Genomic DNA, 27,820 nt, shown 5'->3' with positions numbered 1-27,820 from the left:
GAAGAAATACTTCCTTGACGATATCCCACCATTCAATACTAGAAGCACTTCCAGCTAGGAAAGCTGGTTAAAAAAAAAAAGAAAGAAAGAAAGAAAGAAAAATACTGGACACAGCAAAGTGTCTTTGAAATCAAGATTGTATATGTGATTTGAATACCATCAGTTGACCCTGCTCATCCCCAGGATCTTGGTTATTTCTTTTTTCTGGACCTCAGTTTTTCCACCTGTAAATTGAAGTGATTAGTTCAGATGCTCTCTATGATATCTTCAAACTGTAAATTCTTGCTTTTAGCAAATCACAGTTTCTAGTCACCCTTACTGATTACTCCCCCTCCTGCTTTTGCCAGTTTATTCAATTGAAATGAAGCTACGATACAAACTTACCCATCAAACACGGTCCCTGACATCCTTTCATCTAACAGAACTATTCTTTCATCATCCCACACAAGGAATCTTATGCTCCCACCATTCCACTGAAACTCATCTTGTTAAGATCACTAACAACTTTTTGTTTGTTTTTGTTTTTGTGTTTAGATGGAGTTTCACCCTGTTGCCTAGGCTGGAGTGCAGTGGTATGATCTCGGCTCACTGCAACCTCCGCTTCCCAGGTTCAAGCAATTCTCCTGCTTCAGCCTCCCAAGTAGCTGGGACTACAGGCATGTGCCACCACACCCAGCTAATTTTTGTACTTTTAGTAGAGATAGGGTTTCACCATGTTGGGCAGGCTGGTCTCGAACTCCTGACCTCAAGTGATCCACCCACCTTGGACTCCCAAAGTGCTGGGATTATAGGCACGAGCCACCAGGCCCGTCCGATCATCACAACTTCTTTGTTACTAAACCCAGTTTACCAGACCTTATCTTATTTGACCTCATACCACCTTTTTATACAGTTAATTAATTTGTTCTTGAAATTCTTCTCTTGACTTCTGCAGGGGTTGTGGAAGGAACAGGTCCAAATAAGATATCAATAAATACTAATGCAATCCCTGGCTTGTTTTGCCCCATTTCTCTGGCTTCTCTTTAACTCCTTGGGCTCTTCTTCTTCATTTGCCCAATCTTTAAATGTCCATGTCTCCAGGGCTTCATGCTTTCTCTCTCTTGGTAGCGTTTCATACTGTCTCTCTCTACTTATTTACCTTGGTATCAAATGCTATCCAAATGCTGATGATGCTCAGATCTGTATTCCCAGCCCAGAACTTGCTCCCAAGTGCCAGACAACATAGATATCCCACAGGCAATACAAATGTAACATGTCCAAACCAGAACTCATATCCTCCAATGCCCACTGCCCCAGCAAAACTTGTTCTTCCTTTTGTGCTCCAAGACCACTGCCAGTTTCAAGGATTCCAGAGAAGGACTCAATGGTCTCAGCATATAGTGGTACTCATGACTAAAATCTATTACAAAAGGATATACAGCAAAATCAGCAAAAGTAAAAAGTGCATGGGTTGGCTGGGCACAGTGGCTCATGCCTATAATCCCAGCACTTTGGGAGGCTGAGACAGGAGGATCACTTGAGGTCAGGAGTTTGAGACCAGCATGGTGAAACCCCATCTCTACTAAAAGTACAAAAATTAGCTGGGCATGGAGGTAATCCCAGCTACTCAGGAGGCTGAGGCAGGAGAATCGCTTGAACCCGGGAGGTAGAGGTTGCAGTGAGCTGAGATTGCACCACTGCGCTCCAGGCTAGGCAACAGAGCAAGACTCCGTCTCCAAAAAAAAAAAAGAAAAAAAAAAAATTATCCAGTCTTGGGGATAAACATCTGGAGTCCTAGCTACTTGAGAGGCTGAGGCAGGAGGCTCAATTGAGCCCAGGAGTTTGAGACTACACTGAGCTATGATCATGCCACTGCATCACAGCCTAGGTAACACAGCAAGACCCTGTCTTCCCTAAACCAAAAGAAAAGGATTACTAGATCATCATAAATGCCATGGGAATGAGACCAGTGGCGTTATAAGAAGAGGAAGAAAGATCTGAGCTAGTATATCCAGCATGCTTGCCATATGATGCCCCATGGCATCTCAGGACCCTGCAGAGAGTTCCTACCAACAAGACCTTCACCACATACAGCCCCTCTGACCTTGAACTTCACAGCCTCCATAATTGTAAAAAAGAAATTCCTTTTCTTTATTGCACTTTAGGTATTTTGTTACAAGCAACAGAAAACAGACTAACATATCAGCCAAGAGCCAACCTTCTAAGCAGGGCTTTTTAGGAATAATAGTCTCAGGCTTGCTGTGTTAACTCTTTAAAACAATTTTTTTTTTTAGAGACAGGGTCTCAATCTGTCACCAGGCTAGAGTGCAGCAGGGTGTTCATGGCTCACTGCAGCTTTTGCCTCCAGGGCTCAACCAATCCTCCGACCTCAGCCTTCCAAATAGCTGAGACTACAAGCATGCACCACCACACTCTGTGGATTCTCCCACCTCAGCCTCCCAAGTAGCTGGGACTACAGGCATGCACCAAGAAACCTGGCTAATTCTTGTATTTTTTGTACAGATAGGGTTTCACCATGTTGCCCAGGCTGCTCTTGAACACCTGGGCTCAAGTGATCCACCCACCTTAGCCTCCCAAAGTTCTGGGATTACAGGTGTGAGCCATTGTGCTCAGCCATGAAACATATTTCTTAAATGGTAAGACCTGATCTGAATGGATGTTGTGTTAGCAGGCATGAAAACAACATTAATCTTATACATCTCCATCAGAGCTTGTGAGTGACCAGGTACACTGTCAATGGGCAGTAATAATTTGAAAGAAGGCTTTTTTTTTTTTTCTGAACAGTGGGTCTCAACAGTGCATTTAAAATATTCAGTAAAGTATGGTATAAACAGATGTGCTGTCATCCAGGCTTTGTTCCATTTATAGAGCACAGGCAGAGTAAATTCAGCATAATACCTAAGGGCCCTAGGATTTTTGGAATGGTAAATGAGCAATGGCTTCAACTTAAAGTCACCAGCTGCATTATCCCCTAATAAGAGTAAGCCTGTCCTTTGAAGTTTTGAAGCCAAGCACTGACTTCTCCTCTCTAGCCATGAAAGTCCTAGATCTTCTTCCAATAGAAAGCTGTTTTGTCTACACCGAAGATCTGTTGTTTGGTGTAGCCACCATCACCAGTTCTCTTTGCTAGAACTTCTAGATAACTTGCTGCAGCTGGAAATTACTTGCTGCTTCATTTAGCACTTTCATACTATGAAGATGGCTTCTTTCCCTCAACCTCATGAACCTCTGCTCACTTCCATCTTTTCTTCTGCAGCATCCTCACCTCTCTCAGCCTTCACAGAATTGAAAAGAGTTAGGGCCTTGCTCTGAATTAGGCTTTGGTTTTTTGTTTTGTTTTGTTGTTGTTTTTTTTTTGAGACCGAGTCTGGCTCTGTGGCCCAGGCTGGAGTGCAGTGGCGCGATCTCAGCTCACTGCAAGCTCCAGCTCCCGGGTTCACGCCATTCTCCTGCCTCAGCCTCCCGAGTAGCTGGGACTACAGGCGCCTGCCACCTCGCCCGGCTAATTTTTTGTATTTTTAGTAGAGATAGGGTTTCATCTTGTTAGCCAGGATGGCCTCGATCTCCTGACCTCATGATCCGCCCGTCTCGGCCTCCCAAAGTGCTGGGATTACAGGCTTGAGCCACCGCGTCCGGCCTAGGCTTTGGTTTAAGAAAATTTGTGACTGATTTGATGTTCTATCAGATCCCTCAAACTTTCTCCATGTCAGCAATAAGGCTGTTTTGCTTTTTCATCATTTGTGTGTTCACTGGAGCAAGCACTTTTAATTTCCTTTAGGAATGTTTCCTTTGCATTCACAATACGGCTAACTGGCACAAGAGGCCTAATTTTTGACTTGTCTTTGTTTTTACACTCCTTCCTCACAAAGCTTGATCATTTCTACCTTTTTTAAAGCGAGAGATGTGCAACTCTTCCTTTCACTTAAACACTTAAGGTGGTTGTAGGGTTATTCATTGGCCTAATGCCAATATTGCTGAGTCATGGAGTATAGGTAGGCCCAAGAAGAGGAAAAAAAGATAGAGAACTGCCAGTCAGTGGAGCAGTCAGAACATACACAATATTTATCAATTAAGTTCACTATTTTATGTGGGCGTGGTTTGTGACAACAACAATTACAATAACACCAAAGATCACACCATAACAGATATAATGCCATTGAAAAAGTTTGCAATATTCAGAGGATATATGTGTGTGTGCATGTGTGTGTGTGTGTATATATATATATAATTATTATTATTTTTTTCTTTGAGATGCAGTCTCACTCTGTCGCCCAGGCTGGAGTGCAGTGGCACAATCTCAGCTCACTACAACCTCCGTCTCCTGGGTTCAAGAGATTCTCATGTCTCAGCGTCCCAAATTGCTAGGATTACAGGAGCGCACCACCATGCCCTGCTAATTTCTGTATTTTTTAGTAGAGACATGGTTTTGCTATGTTGGCCAGGCTGGTTGCAAACTCCTGGCCTCAAGTGTTCCACCCACCTCAGCCTCCCAAAGTGCTGGGATTATAGGTGTGAGCCACTGCAACTGACCAAGAGAATATTTTTGAATATTAAGAGAATTACCAAAATGTGACACGGAGACACGAAGGGAGCAATTTTGCTGTTGGCAAAATTATGCCAACAAACTCGCTCAACATAGGGTTGGCCATGACCTTTATTTTGTTAAAAAAAAAAAAAAAAAATCTGCAAGGCACAATAAAGCAAATCAAAAAAAAAAAAAAAAGAGGTATGCCCAGGGTCTGGTATGTAATAGGTTCAATAAATGAATTCAAAGCTTAGTCTGGCTCTGAGTGCCTCTTCTCCAAAGGCATCCTTAGTTTAGGTGAAGTAAACATTGAAACTTCCCAACAAGTTATTTTGGCTTTTCAGGTTTTTTCAAAACTAGTTTTATGTATAGAGAAATATACACTAGCATTTTACAAAATAAATTTGATATGACTTGAAACTATTACCTTCTTTTCTCAAAGTAGTCTAGTGTAAGTTTGTTTCCTGTAAATAGGCCAGAAATGCCTACCGTAAAGGACTAAGAGGTTCAAATGAGATTGTAAATGCAGTGCTTGTGTGAGAGCAGCACTGGCCTAAAAAGACATCAAGGAATGCTTATGGAATTTAGAAGAGAGCAAGATTTTTCCTTTCAGGCAGGAAAATTTGGGCAAATTGCCTAAGGAATAAGATTCTGGAAGAGCGGGTTTCACTGTCTTTAACATAGTGAAAAATGTACAAAGCTTAGCACCTAGTTAAGATAACATATAAGAAAAGAATGTCCTTGTTAGCTTCAGTAAGCTATTGGTATTGGGCTTGCTGTTTTAATTTTGCAGGTATAGCCTTTTTAAAAGGAAAGACAAGAATGTCATAAGTGAACTGTGTTTCCATAGATGTTCTAAAGACCAGCCAACTGAAGACTACAAAGTCAATCCAAAAGCCAGGTCAACCTAATTAGTTTTCAGATTAATTCCAATTTCTTTTCTTCTTCTTCTTTTTTTTTTTTTTTTTGAGATGGAATTTTGCTCTTGGCGTCCAGGCTAGAGTGCAATGGCAGGATCTCAGCTTACTGCAACCTCCACCGCCAGGATTCAAGCGATTCTCCTGCCTCAGTCTCCTGATCACCGAGATCACGGGCACCCGCCACCAAGCCTGGCTAATTTTTGTATTTTTAGTAGATACGGGGTTTCACCATGTTGGCCAGGCTGGTCTTGAACTCCTGACCTCAGGTGATCCGCCCGCCTCAGCCTCCCAAAGTGCTGGGATTACAGGCGCAAGCCACCACGCCCAGCCTTTTTTTTTTTTTTAATGAGACGGAGAGTAGCTTTGTCGCCCAGGCTGAGTGCACTAGCACGACCTCGGCTCACTGCAACCTCCGCCTCCCAGATTCAACCGATTCTCCTGCCTCAGCCTCCTGAGTAGCTGGGATTACAGGCACCTGTCACCACACCCAGTTAATTTTTGTATTTTTCTAGAGACGGGGTTTCACTGTGTTGGCCAGACCCGTCACCACACCCAGTTAATTTTTGTATTTTTGTAGAGACGGGGTTTCACTGTGTTGGCCAGGCTGGTCTCAATCTCCTGACCTCATGATCCTCCCACCTTGTTCTCCCAAAGTGCTGGGATTACAAGTTTGAACCACCACGCTCAGCCCCATTTTCTATTAATATTTTTAATGGACTCTACATCAACTTGGGAGATAAGTTACTTGTAAATTTTTAGCAGGGCATGGTGGCTCACTCTCAGAGGCTGAGACAGGAGGACTGCTTGAGGCTAGGAGTTCAAGACCAGCCTGAGCAACACAGCAAGACCCCATATTTACAAAAAATTAAAAATTAGCCAGGCGTGGTGGCATGCGCCTGTAGTCCCAGCTACTTGGGAGACTGAAGCAAGCGGTTTGCTTGAGCCCAGGAGTTCGAAGCTGCAGTGAGCCATGACTGTACCACTGCACTCCAGCCTGGGCAACAGAGCAAAATCCTGTCTCAAAAAATAAATAAATCAACAAAAATGAATAAATTTTTAGATTTTGCCACTACTAAAGAACTCTCAAATGTACACACTCTCCCTTATGTTGGCAAGAATGAGTTTGCAAACTCTGGACTTCAGTCAATGTTTATAATTCATAGGAAAAGTCATTACAACATTAACTACATTTAAAAAAAAATGTTAGACAATGCATTTAGTCACCAAGGACCTCACCTCACCTCAGTTTTATATTACTTTTCTTTCTCATCAAAAACAAAAACACATGCATTTATATTGTATCAATATATTTTAATAAATGGATTATTTTTGTTGGTAAAGTATTAATACTTTTTAAATAAACTGACATCAAACATCTATTTCAATAACAACAACAATAGCACATAGGCAGGTCTCGTGGAATCTGCCTACCTGATTTCAGATCCAGGCTCTATTACTTTCTAGCTGCATGATGTTGGGCAACTTACCTCTCTGAGCCTTTCTCATTTGTAAAATGGATATAATAGTTAATAGTACCTCATAGAGAAGAGTAAATACACTAATGTATATATACATTTCTCACTTGTAAACTGGGCATAGTAGGTAAAATTACTTCATAGAGTAGAAGGAATAAATACAATAATGTCTATGTATTCCTTAGAACAGTGTGTAGCATTGAGTAAGCACAGAGTATGTATTTATATACTTGTGAACACATCCTATTATCTCAAAATGTGGTTCAACTCAGATACCCCTGCAAGGGTGGAAGCATGCTTGATTGACATACAAGTTGACCTGCAACCATAAACTGATATTAGCATTAACATTAAAACTATAGAACTGGGAAAAGTCTCCAAGTTTATCTAGGTCAAACCTCATTATTGAATAGGTTGGGGTATGGAGAGACAAGGATGGAAGATAATCTGTCCAAAGTCACATTCCTAACTGGGGATAGAATCAACATTAGAATCTAGGCTTTTTCCTATCTTTTACAGAACTTAAAATGCTTTCTGGGCCGGGCGCAGTGGCTCAAGCCTGTAATTCCAGCACTTTGGGAGGCCGAGACGGGCGGATCACGAGGTCAGGAGATCGAGACCATCCTGGCTAACACGGTGAAACCCCATCTCTACTCAAAAGAATACAAAAAATTAGCCGGGCGAGGTGGCGGGCGCCTGTAGTCCCAGCTACTCGGGAGGCTGAGGCAGGAGAATGGTGTGAACCTGGGAGGCGGAGCTTGCAGTGAGCCCAGATCGTGCCACTGCACTCCAGCCTGGGCGACAGAGCGAGACTCCGTCTCAAAAAAAAATAAAAATAAAAATAAAAAAATAAAATGCTTTCTGATGATCAGCTAATTTATCTTTTTACCCCTTTAGATTGGTGATTTACCATTACTATGCTAATCAGATCTGCCTACACATACCTTTATAATCTAAAACAAATATATACATAACTGGCCCCTTAAAAAACGCTTTGTAATTATTATTCCTGGGTTGATTTTATTCTACTACTAAAATAAAAGTTTCTTAGGAACAGAAACTGTGCTTTACTCCTATCTGGATTAGCTGAAGCCAAGTACTATTACTTCATTACTATTACTTCCCACAACAGTGAGGAATGGGCTAAAACAAACTAACAAACAAAAGCAAGCCTCTTGATTACTACTTCTACATTAATAGTAAACTCTAAGAGGCCTAGAAATTCAGAAGGCAGATTATCAGATACTTCCACTTCTATTAGGCTTGAATATCCTTAATGGAACCAAGCAAGTCAGGTGTTTAAATCAAGAGACTTGGAACTTAAGCAAGTATACTTATGGTAATATATAGCTATAAAAGAGGAAGTGAAAAGCAGCTGCAGTATTCACTGTCATATGTTCTACTTCCTTAGAGAAAACCAAAAAAGGAATAGCTAAATCAGAGAATGTTGGTGAAACTTTCTGTATTCTCAGTGTTAAATTTGATTTGGTTTTCCTGATAACCGTGGGGAACAAAAATAAACCGCAACTTTGCTTAGCATGTCTTTTATCATCAAATTAGCTGTTGTGTATGTCTAGGAGTACAGTCACATGCCTAGAATTCAAGTGTCCCAGATCCTTGAGAAGACTGCTCAGGAAAAAAGAATAGTTGAGCCACCAAGAATTTATCTCTGGCCAGGAATCTGGAAAAGAACACATGACTGTCATTACTTATCCCATCATTTTCAGTCAGCTTGGACTGATTGTTGCAAGAAAGTTGGGAGCCCTAACATTACAGACTTCTCCCAAATACTTTCACATAGTGAAGGATGTGAATTTAAAGTATAACCTTCGAAATTTTCAAGTGGTCTAATATACGGCTATACACAAAACAGGTTTGTTGGAAGGAACATTAATTCAAAAGGCTGGCTACAAACAGAGTCAACAGCAGCAAGGAGTTTGGACTGTATGGAGATTTGTTAATGTTTTGGGTGGAACAGGGGAAAAAGGAACCAAAGCACAGCTTAACTCTAAAATAACTGAGAAACGGAAAGAACTCAAAGTGGAACTAAGTGAATGCAGGCCATCTAAAGAGGGGGGTACGAAGGGAAAAGAGTGGTGAGAGTGAAAAGACTTAAGGATAGGTAATACAGAGCTAGTCAGTGTAAATCAAAAGTTCCTATTTAAAGACAAAAGAAGGCCAGTGTCATTTTATGGTCATTCATCTATTAACTCATTTGTTTATGTATTGTCTATGACTACTCTCACCCTACAAGGCAGAACTGAGTATTTGTGGTTGCAACAGAAACCACATGGCCCAATAGATATCTAAGCAACTTAAGGGGAGGCACAGCGGTTTAATCATTTTTGTAACCTCTCAGCATTTAGCAGATTAAGGAGCATATGTGGTGTATTTGTCATTTTTCCAGTACATTCTTCAGCACGCACAAAATTTGTTAAGCATATGTTCAAAGATAAGCTCTGCAATGATCAGAGCTTGGTAGCTCACAAGTTTGGAGGAAGTCAAGCTGTCCACTGGCACAACACAATGGAAAAGGCTAAACTGACCACTGAAAGAGACAAAACCCTGCCTCTCTTTAAAGATTTCTATCCCAGGCTGGTATATATTAATATAACGCTTGAAGAAACTGGAGAATGACGGAAGTCTGTTACGTTGGTTTTAAGCTTTAAACTTTACAAAGTGCAGTTTCGCAGCTATTATTCATTCAACAGCCACTTCCTGAGCACTCACTATGTGCTAGGTACCATGCTGAGTGCTAGACAGAAATGAACAACATAAGCAGTCCCTGTCCTGTGAGGACTCATAATCTAATAGGTTTGGGGTACAAGAATAGAGGCAAACACACCTAACTGTAGGAATAAGGAAGAGAAAGCAATTCATTCTGCCTGAGGCTGCAGGAGAAGGAAAAGCATCCAAAACGTGACATCCGAGCTGGGCCTTGAAGAATGCTAGAGCTGACCCACCAGGGCCCGGTTCTAAAGTGTCATCGCCTTCTCCACGGAGAAGAGAAAGTCTCTTATCAGCCCCAGGTGACTCCTACAAAAATTCTGAGGCAGGAAGTTTCATCAGCAATCATTCCCATTTCACAGGAGAAATTGTGACCCAGAATGCAAAAGGCAAACCCCGGGGTTATCTTCGCGCCAAGAGAGATGCCGGGTCCCGAACCTCAGATTGGCAGAGTCAGCACAGTTGGAAGCTCTGCCCAGATTCTGAGAGGTGTAGAGCACCGGAATGTGTCAAGAGTCTCCCCCGGGAAGTTGGGAAAAGGCCTGAGAAGAGATCGACCCCCCTCCAAAAATCCGCCGGTATCTCTCAGCCACGCCCTCCAGCGCATACTTCTCAGTCACTCACCCGCCGCTGGGCGATAGGAAATCGGTGTCGTCCTCGTCCCCCGCACCGAACATTGCGTTGGCTTTCACCAGGCTGCGGGGAGGAAGCTGGGTATTTCCAGAGTCCCAGGGCTTGTCACCGCCGACGTCGTAAAATGCCGCGGCGGCGTGCTGCTTTCCGGCAGGGTGAACTCCCTCACGGTCTCTGGGCTGAAAGTAGTCTAGGCTCTGGAGAAGGTGGGGCAAAGGCAAATGAGAGGCTCGCGTGGGCACGCGCGCCGCCAGACGTCAGGCCTCTCCAGCCCGCAGGGGGTCGGAGCTTCACAGTCTCGTGCAGGGATTGGTCGGTAATGCTAGGGGGCGGGAGGGGGCGGGAAATCCTCGGCCTCGGAGGCGGTCGTGGACACGTCGAGCCGGGTAGAAGTGGACGGGCCGTTCGAGGAGTCGTGAGGGGGTGACGGGTTAAGATTGGGAGAGAGAGGCGCCAGTGGCTGGACTCGACCTGGGAAGGTAAGGCTTCTCCCGGTCCCTCTCTAGCACCCCTGTGCATGGGTACCGTCCTTTCCCCAGCGGGACAAGGACCCTTCTGGCCGCTCTCCTCAGCTCCGCGGAAGGAGAAAGAGCGCGGGACTGGAGGGTTAAAGACTTGGGCTTCGACCCGGTCCCTGCAGTGGCTTAGCCAGAGTGACCTTGGGCCGCGGTGCTCGGTGCCTCAGTTTCCCCGTGTGTGCAACCGGCCATTTGTCCAGTGCTTCCATGTGCCGGCTGGTCCAGAAGCTTTTAGAGCTCAGAGGCCATCGATTTCGATCCCGGCCTCCTCGTAATCTCAGAATTTACAGATAGGGAGACGAAGGAACTAAGCACCCGGGTGACTAGTCCGAGGTCACAAAGAGTAAAGGGCAGACTGAGACTGGATTCCTCGTCCTTTGATTCAGGACATAGTGAGCTAGTGCGTGAACAAGAACCTTACCAGCCCTTAAGCACTGTGTGCCCTTACAGAATGGCTATTGAAAGACTGTAGCATACACCTCGAGGAAAATTCCCTTTCTAGAGTCCACCTGTATTCTACGCAGGTGAGGTGCAGAAGAACTAGGATATTCTGGCGGTGGGTGATGGAAAGGAGGATACTTTGGAGGCAGACACATCCCCAGCCCAACCTTGGCGTGGGTTTCCCTGGGTCTTCCTGCGACAGTCCTAAATCAACATCAATTGTGACGGACTCCTCTGACTCCAGTTTCCACCCTATCTGTATCTTACCTAAGTATTTTTTTGGTTAACCTGGTTTCATTCTCGAAACAATCCTGGGGTAGTCCTGGCTTAGGTAAGGTGTGGCTCAGGAGATAGTGTCCCAGTGTAGCGTCCACAGACTCAATGGAGTTCTTGGGCTTCCCCTCACAGTCAGGTTGGTACTACAGGTGTCCCTTACCTGAATGTTTCAATCTGTCAGTATGAAATTGAAGCGAAGTTCTCCCTCCCAGAGAACTTTGCACCTCCTGGCAAAGATGTTAAAGCAGCGAAGCCTCACAGTTGGAATGATGCAACTGGAATCTAAGCACTAGAACCGGAAATGGAACTAGAATCTAAGGACTAGCATTAGAACTGTTGCAGTAGCTCTGTTTAGTGTGTGAACTTGGCTACCTCTTAGAGGTGTTGGGGGAATAACTGGATTAAGTACCATGGCACTTTTTAATCACTCTCCCCAATACTGGTCACTGTGATTGCAGCCCTGAAACATCTAAATGTTTAACAGAAAGAGCTTGCTAGCCCCTGGCCTACATTATCTATGCTATTTTTAACATAGAGTGAATACTTAAAGTCACTTGCAAAGCAGTCTCACTGCAGAATCTTTCTAGTTGTTTATGAAATGTCCTTCCAGCCTTTTCTTTTAAAAAAAAAAATGGCCAAGGGAATATTTGAACTCTGATCTTGTATTCTTGGGTGGAGGTGTTTTTATCCTGGATGTTTAAGTAGCTTTTTAGGTACTCAGGAATCCTAAAATCAATAGCCTTTTTGTTGATTGGAACATCACGAACGTGCATACCCAGATTATCACTGTAGAAACACAGCTGCTGATTCTTATTAGCAGTATGAGGAGGAGGAAGATGATGGTGAGTCTTCCCAGGCTTTGAACTGCAGGACTGGGTGCACCTAAAAAAAAAGAAAAGAAAGCCACTGTCTTCCTAAATTCGTGTATCTTCAGATTGGTAATATTGGACTAGGAATCAGGAAATCTGAATTCCTGTCCCAGCCCTTGTAACTCAACTCTGAGTTTGGTCCAGGCTCCCTAAACACCGTAAAACAAGTGGATTAGACCTGGACTTCTACTGAGTAATTCTTGGGGATACAAAAGCAAGTAAGGCACAACCTTGATCTCAAGTTTAAAGTAAGCATTTTTGTTTATTTGTTTTGCTTAAGTATACAACTTTTAGAATATTCATGAAATGTATTGTCAACCCTCTGAAGATTGGCCAGGAAGCAGCAATTTTTTTCCTCCACCCTCCACCCTCCTTCCTCCCTCAGGGAAGCAGCAATTTTAATAATTCTTTTCAAATTATCAGCAATTTTGCAACAGAGATGACAGTCTTTATATACGAGTATGCCCATACTAATCTGTACTGATGCATGCATTTTAAAATTAGTAGTTTAAAGTTATAACCAAGTTATATCAGGTATAATGACAGGAATATGAATTAAATGCAGCTTCTAGGGCATCTATAACATTCACTCAGTTACTGAAAGCAGACTTTTAGGGCCATTAGTTGGCTAACTGAAGAAGTACGTTAAAGCAGGGAATCACACAGATAATAGTTACATACATAACATTTTAACGAGGACATAAACATTCTTTTGCCATTCTTTTAACATAAGGCCTCAGCCTTTTCTTGGAATGTAGGACCCTGTTGCCTGTTTTTATAAGTAAAGCTTTATTAGAACACAGCCTTGCTCATTTGTTTATGTATTGTCTATGACTACTCTCAGCCTACAAGGCAGAATTGAGTATTAGTGGTTGAGACAGAAACCACATGGCCTTCAACACCTAAAATGTTTACTTTTGACCCTTTACAGAAAGAGCTTGCTAGCCCCTGGCCTACCTTATCTATGGTATTTTTAACATAGAATGAATACTTAAAGTCACTTGCAAAGCAGTCTCACTGCAGAATCTAGGTGTTTATGAAATGCCCTTCCAGCCTTTTCTGTTGTCTCCCACACCTAACAGCAAGTTTATGTGTTATCTGTATGCTCACTTTTTTTTTTTTTTTTTTTTTTTTGAGACGGAGTTTTGCTCTTGTTGCCCAGGCTGGAGTGCAATGGCACGATCTCGGCTCACCACAACCTCCACCTCCCGGGTTCAAGCGATTCTTCTGCCTCAGCCTCCTGAGTAGCTGGGATTACAGGCATGTGCCACCATGCCCAGCTAATTTTGTATTTTTAGTAGAGATGGGGTTTCTCCATGTTGGTCAGGCTGGTCTGGAACTCCCGATCTCAGGTGATCCACCCACCTTGGCCTCCCAAAGTGCTGGGATTACTGGCGTGAGCCACCACACCTGGCCTTGTATGCTCACTTTTATCTAGTCTTTCCAAAGCATTCAATGTGGATTTTATAGAAATAACTACTAGAGAGGCTATGTCTTGTAGTAGTTAAGTACTTGAGCTCTGGAGCCAAATTGCTTTGCCACTTACTAGTTATATAGGCCATAGGCAAGTTACTCAGTTTCTGCCTTTGTAAAATAGGCATAATGGTAGTATCCATTTCTAGGTTTCTTGTGAAGATTATAGGAGTTAATTCATGTAAAGCATTTAGAACAGTGTCTGGCAAGTAGTAGGTACTCAGTGTTAATTGCCGCTGTCATTTTTCCCTTCTCATTTATACTTCATTGCTTTACATAGTATTTACATATTTTCAATAATAAGCACAACTGGCATAAATTGGTTTCTGAATAAACACGTTGTCACCATTGATAAGCACACTTCACAGAGGGGGAACCAGAAGTGTTGTTCCCATCACATTGGAGAATAGCCTCGTGGTGTGGTGTCAGTTAAATTGGATAAGAGAGTTCTTTGGGATAGTTTGCTAGGAGTATAAGGCAACAGTTCCCAAAAGAAAGTAATGGATTAAAATTGAAAAGGAATCCAGGACCATATTTGTCAAATACCTTGAAGGTCAAGGTGACAAGTTTGTACTTAGCTTGGTAGGAAGTGGAATTTTTTTTGTTCTAAATGGCATGATTGATGTAAAAAAGTTCAGATGGCTCAGGAATGTATGAAGTAAAAAGTTAAATTTCCCCAGCTCCATTCCATGTTAGTAGCCATTTCATTTTTTAATGGCCCCTAGAACATGGGGTTGTTCTGAAGGCATGGTAAACACTACTTGGGGTACTGGTATTAATCTGTTAAAATTTTCAATTCAGCTTTCCTTTGGATTATAGTCTCAATTTTGAATTGAGAAAACTAAAGTTTCCATACTGAATGTGAATAAAATGAAATGACTGTTTTGAAAGTAGATATCATACTCATAAGAGTCTTTGATTCCTAAGTCTTTCTCTACCTCTTGTTTCCAACTTGGAAGTCTTGGTAGAGAAGGACTTAGGAATCAGAGACTCATCTCTACTGTTAATTCATTTTTGCACTTTTCCCACCAGAAGTGCTACAAGAGAGAAACATGATATAATTATCACTAGAAAAGCAAAGCGTTCGGCTGGGCATGGTGGCTCCTGCCTGTAATCTCAGCACAGGTGGATCGCCTGAGATCAGGAGTTCGAGACCAGCCTGGCCAACATGATGAAACCCCGTCTCTACTGAAAATACAAAAATTAGTTGGGCATGGTGGCGGGCACCTGTAGTCCCAGCTACTCAGGAGACTGAGGCACGAGAATCGCTTGAACTCTGGAGAGGCGTAGGTTGCAGTGAGCCGAGGTCACGCCACTGCACTCCAACCTGGGCAACAGAGCGAGACTCCATCTGAAAAGAAAAAAAAAAAAAAGAAAAGCAAAGTATTTACAGAGACAAGTTGATTTCAACTAGCAGTTGTCAGATAAGTTAGTAACAAGGTATCACCCAAATAACTGCATTTTAAAGTTGACAGGGCAGGCCTGACTGGGGAAAAGGGAGGGAAGGGGTAGGGGGTTGCTGATGCCTGTCCTCCCGCATGCAGCTCTTAAAACAAAGCCATTTTAAAAACTTAAAAGTTTTTTGTAGTTTTGTGACTTAAGTATGACAAGTCATCAGAAGTCTGATACTTAATACATTACAATGAACAGTTTATGCCAAAAGAAATCTTATAGTAGGGCCTGGGAAGGAAATGCTTTTGAAGTTCCATTGCTTTGAGTAATATCATTTTATAATTTAGGTAACATCCCCAAGCAGAGGAGGGGCCCATCCTTAGGAATGCAAAGCCCTGCAGAGAAGGAAAGGGTTGAGAAGGGTCCACCCTACTTCTTTTCCTTTACACAATGGCCCTAGGCTTTTGTATACAACGTGCTTTTGTAGGCTAAGGACATTATGAAATACAGCATGGTAAGATGGAAGCCTGAATCTCAAAAGTAAATATGAGAAGTGATTCGGAGGGAACATATAAAGAGTGCAAAATTAGAGTAACAGGTGACATATTTCCCTAGATAGAAGAGTTACCGTAGAACTATGATGAGTGTTTATATAATTTTGAAGCAGTTTAGAGCATCTAGAATGTAGTCATTTAATTTATGAAACGAAAGAGAAATGCTGTAACTCGTACACCCGCATCCTCTCTCCTACCTTTTCTGATGGTTTTTTATGAGCTCTCATACAACCCATATGCATAATCTATACCTTAGTACATTTTACATTATTTTTAAATTATTTACATGTGTCCCTCTTTCACCAGAATGGGTTTCTTAAGGTTAGAGTTTCATCGTGGTACCTTCATTCAATAGGTGTGCAATAAATAACGAAAGAATAGTCTGAGTTCCTCGGAGTTGCATAGCAAATGAGACCTAAGAGCCAGATCTAGAACCTCTTTCAATTCCTAGCCCAGTACTTTTACTGCCACACCATACAGCCTCTATCTGAGATATTGAACAACTTTTTCGTTTTCATTTTCTTTTTTATTTTATTTTATTTTATTTTTTCTTGAAACAGGGTCTTGCTCTGTTGCCCAGGTTGGAGTGCAGTAGCACGATCTCAGCTCACTGCAACCTCTGTCTCTCAGGCTCAAGCAATCTTCCCATCTCAGCCTTCTGAGTAGCTGGGACTACAGGCATGCACTACCACGCCCAGCTAATTTTTTGTATTTTTGATAGAGTTGGGGCTTTGCCATGTTGCCCAGGCTGGTCTCAAACTCCTGAGCTTAAGCAATCTGCCCGCCTTGGCCTCCTAGAGTGCTGGGATTACAGGTGTGAGCCACCATGCCCAGCCTCATTTTCATTCTCGTATTGCATTTTCATTAAATCAAGTTCCTGTTATCTTGTGTAACATATTTAATTGCATTTTCCTACTGAGTAAAATAAAGGGAACAGTTCAAATGTTTTCTAGTTTGTGTCTTATGCCATATTAATTCCCAATATTATTCATAGGCAAACCAACAACATTATTATCCAGACAGTTTAAATACTATATAATATAATTAAAGCAAAGTTTAGACAAGGAGGACCATTGTCTGGCTTTCATTATAACAATAATGCAGTTAAAGCAATGCTTTGCCAATGTGTATTTGTCTGACTAGCTAGTTTTGTTTAAATCAAACTGTGAAACGCTGTATAGTTCAAAAGACATGAAAGTGAGCCTTATGTGTGACTTAGCTTCTTTTGGAGATTTTGTCATCTAATGAGCAAGCAAGCTATTATAGTTCATATTTACTGTACCTTAAAATTGGAAAGTATTTAGCATATTTTATTTGACCCTTACAATACTATGAGATTGGCAGCGTAGGTATTTTAATATCTGTTTTGCAAATTTTGGTGATTTGCCTAATGTCATATGGCTAGTATATGGCAAATGTGGGTCCAGAGCTCAGAGCCTTTGATACCTAGTGCTCCATGCTTTCTCCACTCTAAGATACTACCTAGAAAACACTGAAATCCTCACATAAATCATACTAAAGCACAGTTAGCAGACTGGAAGTGCGTCAGGACTACAAAAGGATCCTTTAAGAGGAGCATGAAAGGGTGCCTCTTGTGATTACATTATTCCAGGATGTGGCTTACCCAACAACAAAAGGTATCACAGAAATGGAGTAAAGTAGCTGGGAGATCCACTCCCCATTGGACTTAGGCCCTGCTATCATTACATAACTAAAAGACCTTTTCAGTTTGTTTGTTTGACATATCAAATTTGAGTTGTCCTATTAGAACCAGGCAAATAAAAGCTTTTCTAAAGGCCTTTGGAAGAATGTAGTTGTACACTTGATCTTCTTTGTACAGAAGGGTGGGAGCGGGCAAGATAAATAGGAGCTTCTGTGTTACGTGCCACCAGAACAGGATATGTAAAGCTCAGAAACCCCTCCTGCTTAGCTGCTTCCCAGCAAGCCATCGGAGAAATGGGACTGGAGAAAGTGGTTAGTCTAGTGTTATGGAGCCTTCTAGTAGAAGCAGATGTTATGGATTCACCTAACTAAAGAGTATTAGTGTCATTATTTAATAACGTGGGCCTCAGTTTCCACATCTGTAAAATAGAGGAGTTGGAGTTGATGATTTTTTTTTTTTTTTTTTGAGTTGGAATTTTGCTCTTGTTGCCCAGGCTGAAGTGCAATAGTATAATCTTGGCTCATTGCAACTTCCACCTCCCGGGTTCAAGCAATTCTCCTGCCTCAACCTCCCTAGTAGCTGGGATTACAGGTATGCGCGACCACACCCGGCTAATTTTATATTTTTAGTAGAGACAGGGTTTCTCCATGTTGGTCAGGCTGGTCTTGAACTCCTGACCTCAGATGGTCTGCTTGCCTCGGCCTCCCAAAGTGCTGGGATTATAGGCGTGATCCACTGCGCCCGGGTGGGCGCCCTTTATTATAATAAAGATTTGCCCTTTATTACAATTTATGTAGGGAATGAAAATGGAAAGATAAAACAAAGAGAGACTAACTAATATCTGTTTTTTACTGTCTTCCCAAATTTTTGGATGGTTATGAGGTGTGTGATAACTTTACAAAATGTATGATACCATAAAAATTACTAATCTTTTGGGGATTTGTTTGTTCATTTGTTTGAGAGACAGAGTCTTGTTCTGTCACCCAGGCCGGAGTGCAGTGGTGCGATCTCAGCTCACTGCAGCCTTAACCTCCCAGGCTCAGGCGATCCTCCTGCCTTAGCCTGCCAAAGTAGTACAAAAGTAGATCCTATGGCCTCAGCCTGTAGCTGAGACTACAGGCCTGCATCCCCACAGCTGGCTACTTTTCTTGATTTTTTGTCGAGACAAGGTCTCACTATGTTGCCCAGGCTGGTCTTGAACGCCTGGACTCAAGAAATCCTTCCACCTCAGCCTCCCAAAGTTCTGGGATTATAGGCATGAGCACTATATGCTGCCTGTTTTGTTTTTAATTAATACATAATAATTGTACATATTTATGGGGTACAGTGTGATATTTTAATACATATATAAATTGCATAATGATCAAACGATGGTATTTAGCATATATATCACCTCAAAAATTTATCATTTCTTTATGGTAAAAACATTCAGAATTCCCTTTTCTAGATATTTTGAAATATCCACAATAACATTGTTTACTATAGTCACTAGTCTTTTGGGGAAGCTAGGGACCATAAAGTAGGTCAGAATTGTATCAGCCCCTCATACTTTCTTGACTATAACCTACTAACTTTTCTTTTCTCCCCATCTCACCTCCCTCATTCTCTTTCTAGGTACAATAAGCCATTTGTGAAATTTTCTCTGTTCATTAGCAAGTTTAAGCCAGAGCCTCCATCCTTTTCATCTCTGAATTCCCTGTAGCCTCTGGGGCAGAGGCTACTTCATAATACTTGTTGAGTTGAATTGAGGTAGATGTCAAAGTGATCTGACCTCTACTTTGCTCCTCTCTCAAGTGCCATATCCTTCCCTTTCCCTGCTCAGCCTTGACACACCTGTCAAGCCATCCCTTTACATGCTTAATTTGGTTCAGGAAAGGACAAGAGGCCAAGTAAATTATTTATTTTGAAGAGCAGTCTATGTCTGCCTATGTTTAAGTAAATGCGCACACACACCTGTCTTTCTGGCTCCCACTGCCGTTCTTTGTGTTGTACTTAAAAATTGGGAGTTGGATACGGTGGTTTACACCTGTAATCTGAGCATTTTGGGAGACTGAGGCAGAAGAATCACTTGAGGGCTGGGGTACAAGACCAGCCTGGGCAACATAGGGAGACCCCCTCTCTACAAAAAGTTTTAAAATTAGCTGGGCATAATGGTATGTACCTATGGTCCCAGCTACTCTGGAGGCTGAGGTGGGAGGATCTCTTGAGCCCAGGAGGTGTAGGCTGCAGTGAGCTGTAATCATGCTACTGCACTCCAGCTGGGGCAACAGAATATGACCTTGTCTCAAAAAAAAAAAAAATGGGGAAATTATTTATTTAGTTATACATTAGTGGTAGCTGTGGAGTTAGGCACACTTGGTAGGAACAGCATTGGAATATATAATTCAAAATACACATGTATCTTTTTATTCACATGAATTTTATTTTATGTGTATGAAATCATCAAAGTGAATAGTCGATGAATATGAACTCTAGCTTATTGGACATTTAGAAGATAGAGTTTGATTAGTGTTGATTTTTTTGATTTTAGATTTAAAAAACTTGTCTGTGGGCCATATATTAAGTACTCATAGTATCTCTGTGGAAGAGTTGTGATAAACTCTGGGATAGGAGATAGTCAGGCCCACGTGTGGACTATAACTCCTGTAAAGTTATAGATAACAGAATTGTATGGTCTAGCATGCAGCACTTAGGCAGTCCTACCTTTCCAAATGTTTTCTTCAATGCCATATTCCCAAGGAAAATTGCTGCTGGGTAGTTGAAACTAGGTGCCTCACTGGACTTCTTCCTGTCTATTATTTGGGCAACTTGTAAAAGCTTACAAACTTTCTAAAAAGTAGCCCTGAAAACAGTTCCTTCATTATGTTTTTAGCAATACCACAGAATACATGGCTCTATGTTATAGCTTAGAATTGCTACTACTCTTAAAAAATTAGAATGTAGAAAAGATAGACAAAAACCTAGTATAATGTATCATTATTTCCATTTCAAGATGGCGTTTTGACCTCATCTCTTTTCCTTCCCAAAAGCCTAGTAAAATTAACATAGAAATATGAAGAAGCATTATTTATAGTCAGAAAACAGGGAGGCAGAAGCCAGAAACTTTAAAACATTTGAAAGAAAATGTGATACAGATGGGAATCAAATTGAAAAAAATGACTGACCACCTGATTCAACATAGGTAAAAGCCACCTCTGTCGGTAAATTTAAATGGGTGGGATTCATGTGCACACCCCTGCAAACTCCCAAATCAGGAACAGCAGAGATAGCCAGATGCAGTGGTTCATACCAGTAATCCCAGCACTTGGGAGGCCAAGGTGGGTAGATCATCTGAGGTCAAGAGTTCAAGACCAGCCTGGCCAACATGGTGAAACCCCATCTCTACTAAAAATTAAAAAAAAAAAAAAAAACTAGCTGGGAATGGTGGCAAGCATCTGTAATCCCAGCTACTTGGCAGGCTGAGGCAGGACAGTCACTTGAACCTGGGAGGCGGAGGTTGCAGTGAGCCAAGATCGCGCCACTGCACTCCAGCCTAGGTGACAAGAGTAAAACTCCATCTCGAAAAAAAAAAAAAAAACAGCAGAGATTAGGAAGAAGGGTTAGCTATGGGGTAGTTGGTGGACAAATCAAGGATTTGGGGAATTGTACTTATACCAAATATACAGAGAACAGTAGATTCAGAAGTAAAAATTATGAGTATTTATCAAGAACTTCCTGTGTTTAGAGACTGTGCTTAAGTAAGTGTTTAAGTGTATACTGTCAAGAGGTAGTTGCTATAAACATCCTTAGTTTAGAGGAAACTGACTTACCCTCTTAACCACTGTGCTTTTGCCTCAGTGAACTCCTGCTAATAATTCTTTAAAACAATCCTATGAAATAGGTTACTTTTATTTTCCCAATTTTAGAGTTGAGGCACAAAAATGTTAAGTAATTTGCCAAAGGGCCCACAACTAGTAGGTACAGTTTTACTGGTTAGAGAATGAGAAGATCTCCTTGCATATTTAAATAGCTGCCATAATAAAGAAAGGGGGAATATCTTTTCTACCCACAGCTTCCTCCTTGTGTTTTTTTGTTTTTGGTGGGCTATTCAGGATCTCAGATCAAATTCCAATCTCAGAAAGACAGTTGACAGACTCTGGAAAGGTCAGCTGGGAACAAATGTAAAAGTCTCAGCAAAACGGTGTACTTCCTGTTTGAGGTCTGTCTTTCTGGTAGATCAATCCCTGTATTTCACAACTAGTCTACAAAAATAAAACTACAAAAATATGTAATTTCCCCTTCATCTGGGATTTAGAGATTTTACTTACACAGTGCTTTAGAAAACCTCTCTCAGATTCCAAAGATGAGTGATTTGGTATTAAATTCAGTGTTAGCCCCCAAGGTTCTTTGATTATTAGGTGGTGGTCTGTGTAAATTTTATGTGAGACTGGGCTAACTCTGTGACCTTTTTGGAATTTCAAAATAAACAAATGCATTATTTTAGTTCCTGGTTGAATCTTGGCTTTCGTTTTTTAGTTACTGACACATAATAATTGCACATATTTATGGGCACAATAAATAATTGCATAATGTATAATGATCAAATCAGGGTATTTAGGATATCCATTACCTTCAATATGTATCATTTCTTTGTATTGGGAACATTTCAGATATTCTAATTATTTCAAAATATACAATGTATTGTTGTTGACTATAGTCACCCTTCTGTGCTATTATCAAACACTAGAACTTACTCCTTCTATCTAAGCAACTGTTTGTACTGTTAACTCATCTGTCTTTATCCCACCCTCACGCCACCTTGAGTACACACACATACACCCTTCCCAGCCTCTGGTGACTATTCTACTGTCTACCTCCATGGGATCAACTTTTTTGGCTCCCACATATGACTAAAAACATGCAATATTTGTCTTTTTGTTTAGCTTTCTTTTTTTTTTTTTTTTTTTTTTTTTTTTTGAGACTGAGTCTTGCTCTATTGCCCAGGCTGGAGTACAGTGGCATGATCTTGGGTCCACCTCCCGGGTTCCTGAGTAGCTGGGATTACAGGCACCCACCACTAAGCCCAGCTAATTTTTGTATTTTTAGTAGAGACGGGATTTCACCATGTTGGCCAGGCTGGTCTCAAACTCCTGACCTCAGGGCCTCCCAAAGTGCTGGGATTACAGGCGTGAGCCACCACGCCTGGCCATCTTTTTTTTTTTTTTTTTTTTTAGCTCTCACTTGTTGAACATCTAGTTCTTAGATTCTGTGTACTATGTATCTATGTTGTACATCTCTATAATTCAGAACTGTGGTTCTTAGGCTTTAGCGTGCATAAGAATTGTCCATGGAACTTGATAAGCACCTAAATTTTGAGGCCCTACTCCCTGAGAGGTGATTCAGTGGTGTGGCATAGGGTCCATAATTTTTATTTTTACCCAAACTTCCCCGATGATTCTGATCCAGGCAGTCCTTGGACCACACTTTGAGAAGCACTTGAGTTAGGAGGAAAGTAATTAACATTTATTATTTACTATATATGTTATTAACATGCCAATCTCTTCAATATGTATTTTTACATTTGATATTCATACTGTTGTGAGATTTTATCCCAGTTTTACGTGTACTTATTATCCTCACAAAGTTTTTGTAACTTATTAGGAGTTTTAAGGATGACAGTGCCCCTTAGGATAAAAAATAAAGCATGATAAATAGACTACATTAACAGTAAAAAACTTCTGTTCATCAAAAGACACAATAAAAGAAATGAAAAGGGAAGCCACAGACTGGGAGAAGATATTTGCAATGTATGTGATGATAGAAGACTCATTCAGAATATGTAAAGAACCTTCACTAATCCATAAGAAAAAGACCTCACAGAAAAATATGCCACAAACTTGAACAAATACTTAACAAAAGAAAGGATATCCAAAAGCCAATACATGTATGAAAAAGTTTCCATGTCAATAGTCATTAGGAAGATGCAAATTAAAGTTCAATTTATACCCACCAGAATGGCTAAAATTAAGTAGACTGACTATAATAAGTGCTGAGAAGAATGTGACCAGTCTTGGAGAGGGGAAGTATTTGCAAATGTTCACAGCGGCGTTATTAAAAACCCTGAAAACAGTTTAGATGCCAGAGCCGAAATGGAAAGGTAAGTTGCATATTCATTCAAAGGAAACTGTAGAGCAATGAAAAATAACAAACTGCTGCTACACACAATATGGATGAACCTCACAAAACTTATGTTGAGCAAAGGACCCAGACACAGTAGTATATTCTATCTGCTTCCATTTATATAAATTTCAAAATCACAGAAGACTGTGTATGATTTTAGAAGTCAGGAGAGAAGTTCCCTCCGGAGAGGAGGAGGAAGCATGACTGGGAGAGGCAGGAGGGGAGCTCCTGGAGTACTGGCAATAGTTACTGTTCTGGGTAACAATTAAATAAAATGTACTTATTTTATGGGGGAGAAAAGATGGCAATGTCCTGCAACAGTGAGCAGCCTGACTCCGAGAACAGTGTGGGCTCTTGCCCTTGCTGTTTCTGATTTGGCAAGGTGCCTCTCAGAGGAGATGATTGTTTAAGATTGGTTCTGGAAAATAATATGAACAGTATGTTCTGGAATGTGTTTAATCAGTGTTAAAGCCACTGAAATGTTAGAATGGCTAAAGTATATCTATCATTATTCAGAGTGCATTTCATTGTTTTGTTTTGTTTTGTTTTGTTTTGAGACAGTCTTGCTGTGTCGCCCAGGGTGGTGTGCAGTGGCATGATCTTGGCTCACTGCAACCTCTGCCTCCCAAGTTCAAGCAATTCTCAAGCCTCAGCTTCCTGAGTTGCTGGAATTACAGGTGCACGCCACCAAACCTGACTAGTTTTTGTATTTTTAGTAGAGACAGGGTTTTGCCATGTTGGCCAGGCTGGTCTCAAACTCCTGGCCTCAAGTGATCTGCCCGTCTTGGCCTCCCAAAGTGCTGGGATTACAGATGTGAGCCACTGCGCCCAGCCCTGTTATTCAGAGTGCGTTTCGAAAAGTGAAGTATGCATTTGTTTCTCACTGAAACTGTTCTTGTACGCACCTAAACTTTTTAGACCAAAATAGGCTCTAAAGATGAATCAGTGTGTTCCTTGACTCAGGAAGCTATGACCAGAAAGGCTAAGTTACCTAGTGTAATGGAAAACCAGGGCTAGAACAAAAATTTCTAGTCTTATATTTTTCAAATTGTAATCATTGTAAAGATTAAGGTGGGCTCCAGCCCACCAATTCCCCTTGCCTGGGAATTATCCAGAACACTGTTGAGTCAGTGTTTGAGAGTGACAACCCTGTGACAACATTCAGCATATGAAAGTTCACGCAAAGCCTTGATAATCAGAGATTATCTGACATTTTAAAGGAGTAGAATAAATGGTGACATGTTTATGAATTATTCTCAAAAGTTCTGTTTCTGACCCTGAAAATACAAATTGTAGAAAGGCATTTGGGGCTTTTGCGCATTACTCACAGAATGCCAAAATGTGGCCTAGAGCTTGGGGCTGTATGGAAGTCCATTTTCACCCCACTTAGAGCCACTTAGAGGTAGAGCAGCCAAGAATACTGCAGATGACAGTTGTAGCACATACTGTATGCCAGCAGCATGGTATGAACCATTGCAGGACACAGCTGCTCTGGAGCGGGGGTAACGATTAGATTTAGCTGCTCCTGGACAACTTAATGGGCAAGGATTTCATAGACTTGTCAGAGCACTAGGATAGCTTGACATTGGTTTACCCTGAATGTAGAGAATATCCAGTTGTGCCTCAACAGGAATAGGTCTACATTTTTTTTTCCAAGCCTCTCTCAAAACTACAGCTGTTTCCTTGCCTCCATTTTTCTGAGTTGCCCTTAGAATGCAAAAAAAAAAAAAAAAAAAAAAAAGCTAACTTGGTGTTAAGAGATTAGGAACAGGAGATAGTTGGATAGACAGACCATGCTACGAATAATAAAAAGAACACTGGGCTTGAGGTCAGAATCAGGCTTGTAATGATGACCACTAGACTAACTGCCCTGTGACCTTGGCTAGTCCTTTAACCTTTATACCTCAGTTTTCCATCTGAAAAATGAATAACTATTCTTGTTTAATCTAGGCCTATTCTTTTAAGTGGAGTTAAGTTTGGAAACATACTGCAATGTTGTGACTCAGCAATTCTCAGAAAAAGTGTGCATGAGAACATGCCACAAAAGTAAATGAAGTTACTGTTGGACCCAGACTTAGAATCGATCAATCAACAAGTATTTATTGAATAGCCACCTAAAAGGTATATTAGACTGCATATAGCCTTTACCTAAACCTTATAGTGAATTCTGTAAACAAGATATGAATGCGTTAACCTCATTGTTGAGCTCTCACAGAGCATAATGATAATATTACCACAGAGTAATAATAAGGCTTTTACACATATGGCCTTTTCTCCCCTCTTTTTCCCCATTCATTATCTTATTTGAATCGTATAGTAACCCTGAAGGAGGATAAAATAGATGTTATCTCCATGTTTCCATGAGTTTCAGATGAGACATTGAAACTCAGAGTATGAAAATGCTTCTCAAGGGGATAGGACAAATTGAGAAATGTCTGGAGACATTTTTGGTTGTCAAAACTGGGGCAATGCTACTGGCATTGAGTTGGTAGAGGTCAGAGATACTGTTAAACACCCAGTGATACACAAGACAGCTCAGACAACAAAGAATTATCCAGTCCAAAATGTTGTTAATGCTGAGGTTGAAACCCTGAGATAGGTGTTTCCCCAAAAGAACTCAAAGTGATAGAGTTGGAACCAGAATCCACATCTTTGACTCACTCTAGTGTGTTTTCACTATCTCTAAAGCAGGGCATTGAAATCTAGAGTTCACAGGCCGGGCGTGGTGGCTCACACCTGTAATCCCAGCACTTTTTGGGAGGCCAAGGCAGGTGGATTACCTGAGGTCAGGAGCTCAAGACCAGCCTGGCCAACATGATGAAACCCTGTCTGTACTGAAAATACAAAAATTATCCAGGTATGGTGGCACACGCCTGTAATCCCACCTACTTGGAAGGCTGAGGCACAAGAATCACCTGAACCCAGGAGGCAGAGGTTGCAGAGATTGTGACGCTGCACTTAAGCCTGGGCAACAGAGTATGACTCTGTCTCAAAATTCTTTTTAAATTAAAAAATAAATCTGGAGTTCACAAGTCTTACATTAATCACTAATGTTTTGAAGAGGTATGAGTGACAAGTGGAGTTTGTTTAGATCACTGTTGAAGATGTATAGTATAGATTATGTAGTCTGTTAAGCACTTACTGTGTGTCTCACAGTCTGCTGCCCCTGTCCCTCCCAGAGGCTAGTTCACCTTCATCATATTTATTGATTTATTTATTGAGCAAGTACCAAATTTGAGTCATTTTACCAAAATGCTGTTGAAATCTGGACACGATCCCTGTAGCAATCTCTATGTGTAGTACCTGTTGCCAAACTAAAGACCCATGGGACTTTTATAGGAAATGTCACCAGGAGACTCAGCTAGAAATTAGTAGAGCCAGGATTTGAATACCTTCTGACTCCAGACTTTTTTTTTTAACTCCTACCCCCAGATTCTTAACAATAGTCTGTAAGATCAAATCTCACTTGCAAAGGGTGGCATGTGACTTTTAGAAGCTCTTAAAATCCAGGAATTTAAAAATTTTAAATTCCTTACTAGTTCTTGTAGAATATTCTTAAGTTGTGCCCCTCAAATCATTTTATGCCCAGAAATTAGATGGTTCTTCTCACCTTTCTAAAGTTTTAACAGATGCCATTCTGGATCCTGGCAAACTAAACAGCTGTAGCCGTAAGGATTTAATCTATAAAGATTTTTTTTCCTTCTGTAAATCTGCCTCAAAGAACTTAAACAGGAAATATGAGTCCCTGCATATTACCTTTAAATAGCTTCCAATTGCCCTGGAAATAAAACTTAGAATCCTTAAAATGACCTTTAAGATTTTTTTTTTGAGACACAGTCTCGCTGTGTCACCCAGGCTGGGGTGCAGTGGTGTGATCTTGGCCCCACTGCAACCTCTGCTTCCTGGGTTCAAGTGATTCTTCTGCCTCAGCTTCCCAAGTCGCTGGGACTACAGGCATGCGCCACCACACCCAGCTAACTTTTGTATTTTTAGTAGAGATGGGGTTTCACCACGTTGGCCAGGCTGGTCTTGAACTCCTGACCTCAAGTGATTCACCCTCCTTGGCCTCCCAAAGTGCTGGGATTACAGGTGTGAGCCACCGCGCCCAGACATTCTTAATTGAGTATTCCTTATGCTTCCCTCTTCAACCTCATTAGCCTGTCCTCCACTCACTCAGTATGTTCTGTTCATGTTA

At 41.3% G+C, this 27,820-nt stretch overlaps 2 protein-coding genes across 4 annotated transcripts in view; one reads left to right on the top strand and one right to left on the bottom strand.

Moving 5' to 3' along the window:
- FKBP15 (FKBP prolyl isomerase family member 15) overlaps positions 1-10,387 on the bottom strand; it is a 55,280-nt gene extending 44,893 nt beyond the window's left edge. For all 3 annotated transcript variants that reach the window (XR_012424459.1, XM_005581033.4, XM_074016790.1), the window contains exon 1: positions 10,272-10,387. Coding sequence is in view for 1 of the 3 variants with exons in the window: in XM_005581033.4 (XP_005581090.3) it covers positions 10,272-10,324 (53 nt within the window). In the remaining 2 variants the exon portion in view is untranslated. The remainder of the gene's footprint in view (positions 1-10,271) is intronic.
- A 277-nt stretch (positions 10,388-10,664) lies between these two features.
- The window catches only part of SLC31A1 (solute carrier family 31 member 1), a 37,533-nt gene continuing 20,377 nt past the window's right edge, over positions 10,665-27,820 (top strand). Inside the window, exon 1 of the mRNA XM_005581024.5 lies at positions 10,665-10,759. The gene's annotated coding sequence lies outside the window, so the exon portion shown is untranslated. The remainder of the gene's footprint in view (positions 10,760-27,820) is intronic.

The sequence above is a fragment of the Macaca fascicularis genome, chromosome 15 (assembly GCF_037993035.2).
Source record: "Macaca fascicularis isolate 582-1 chromosome 15, T2T-MFA8v1.1".
In the NCBI taxonomy this organism is placed as follows: domain Eukaryota; kingdom Metazoa; phylum Chordata; class Mammalia; order Primates; family Cercopithecidae; genus Macaca; species Macaca fascicularis.
Note: the sequence above shows the minus strand (reverse complement) of the source record. Positions and strands in the feature narration are given on the sequence as shown.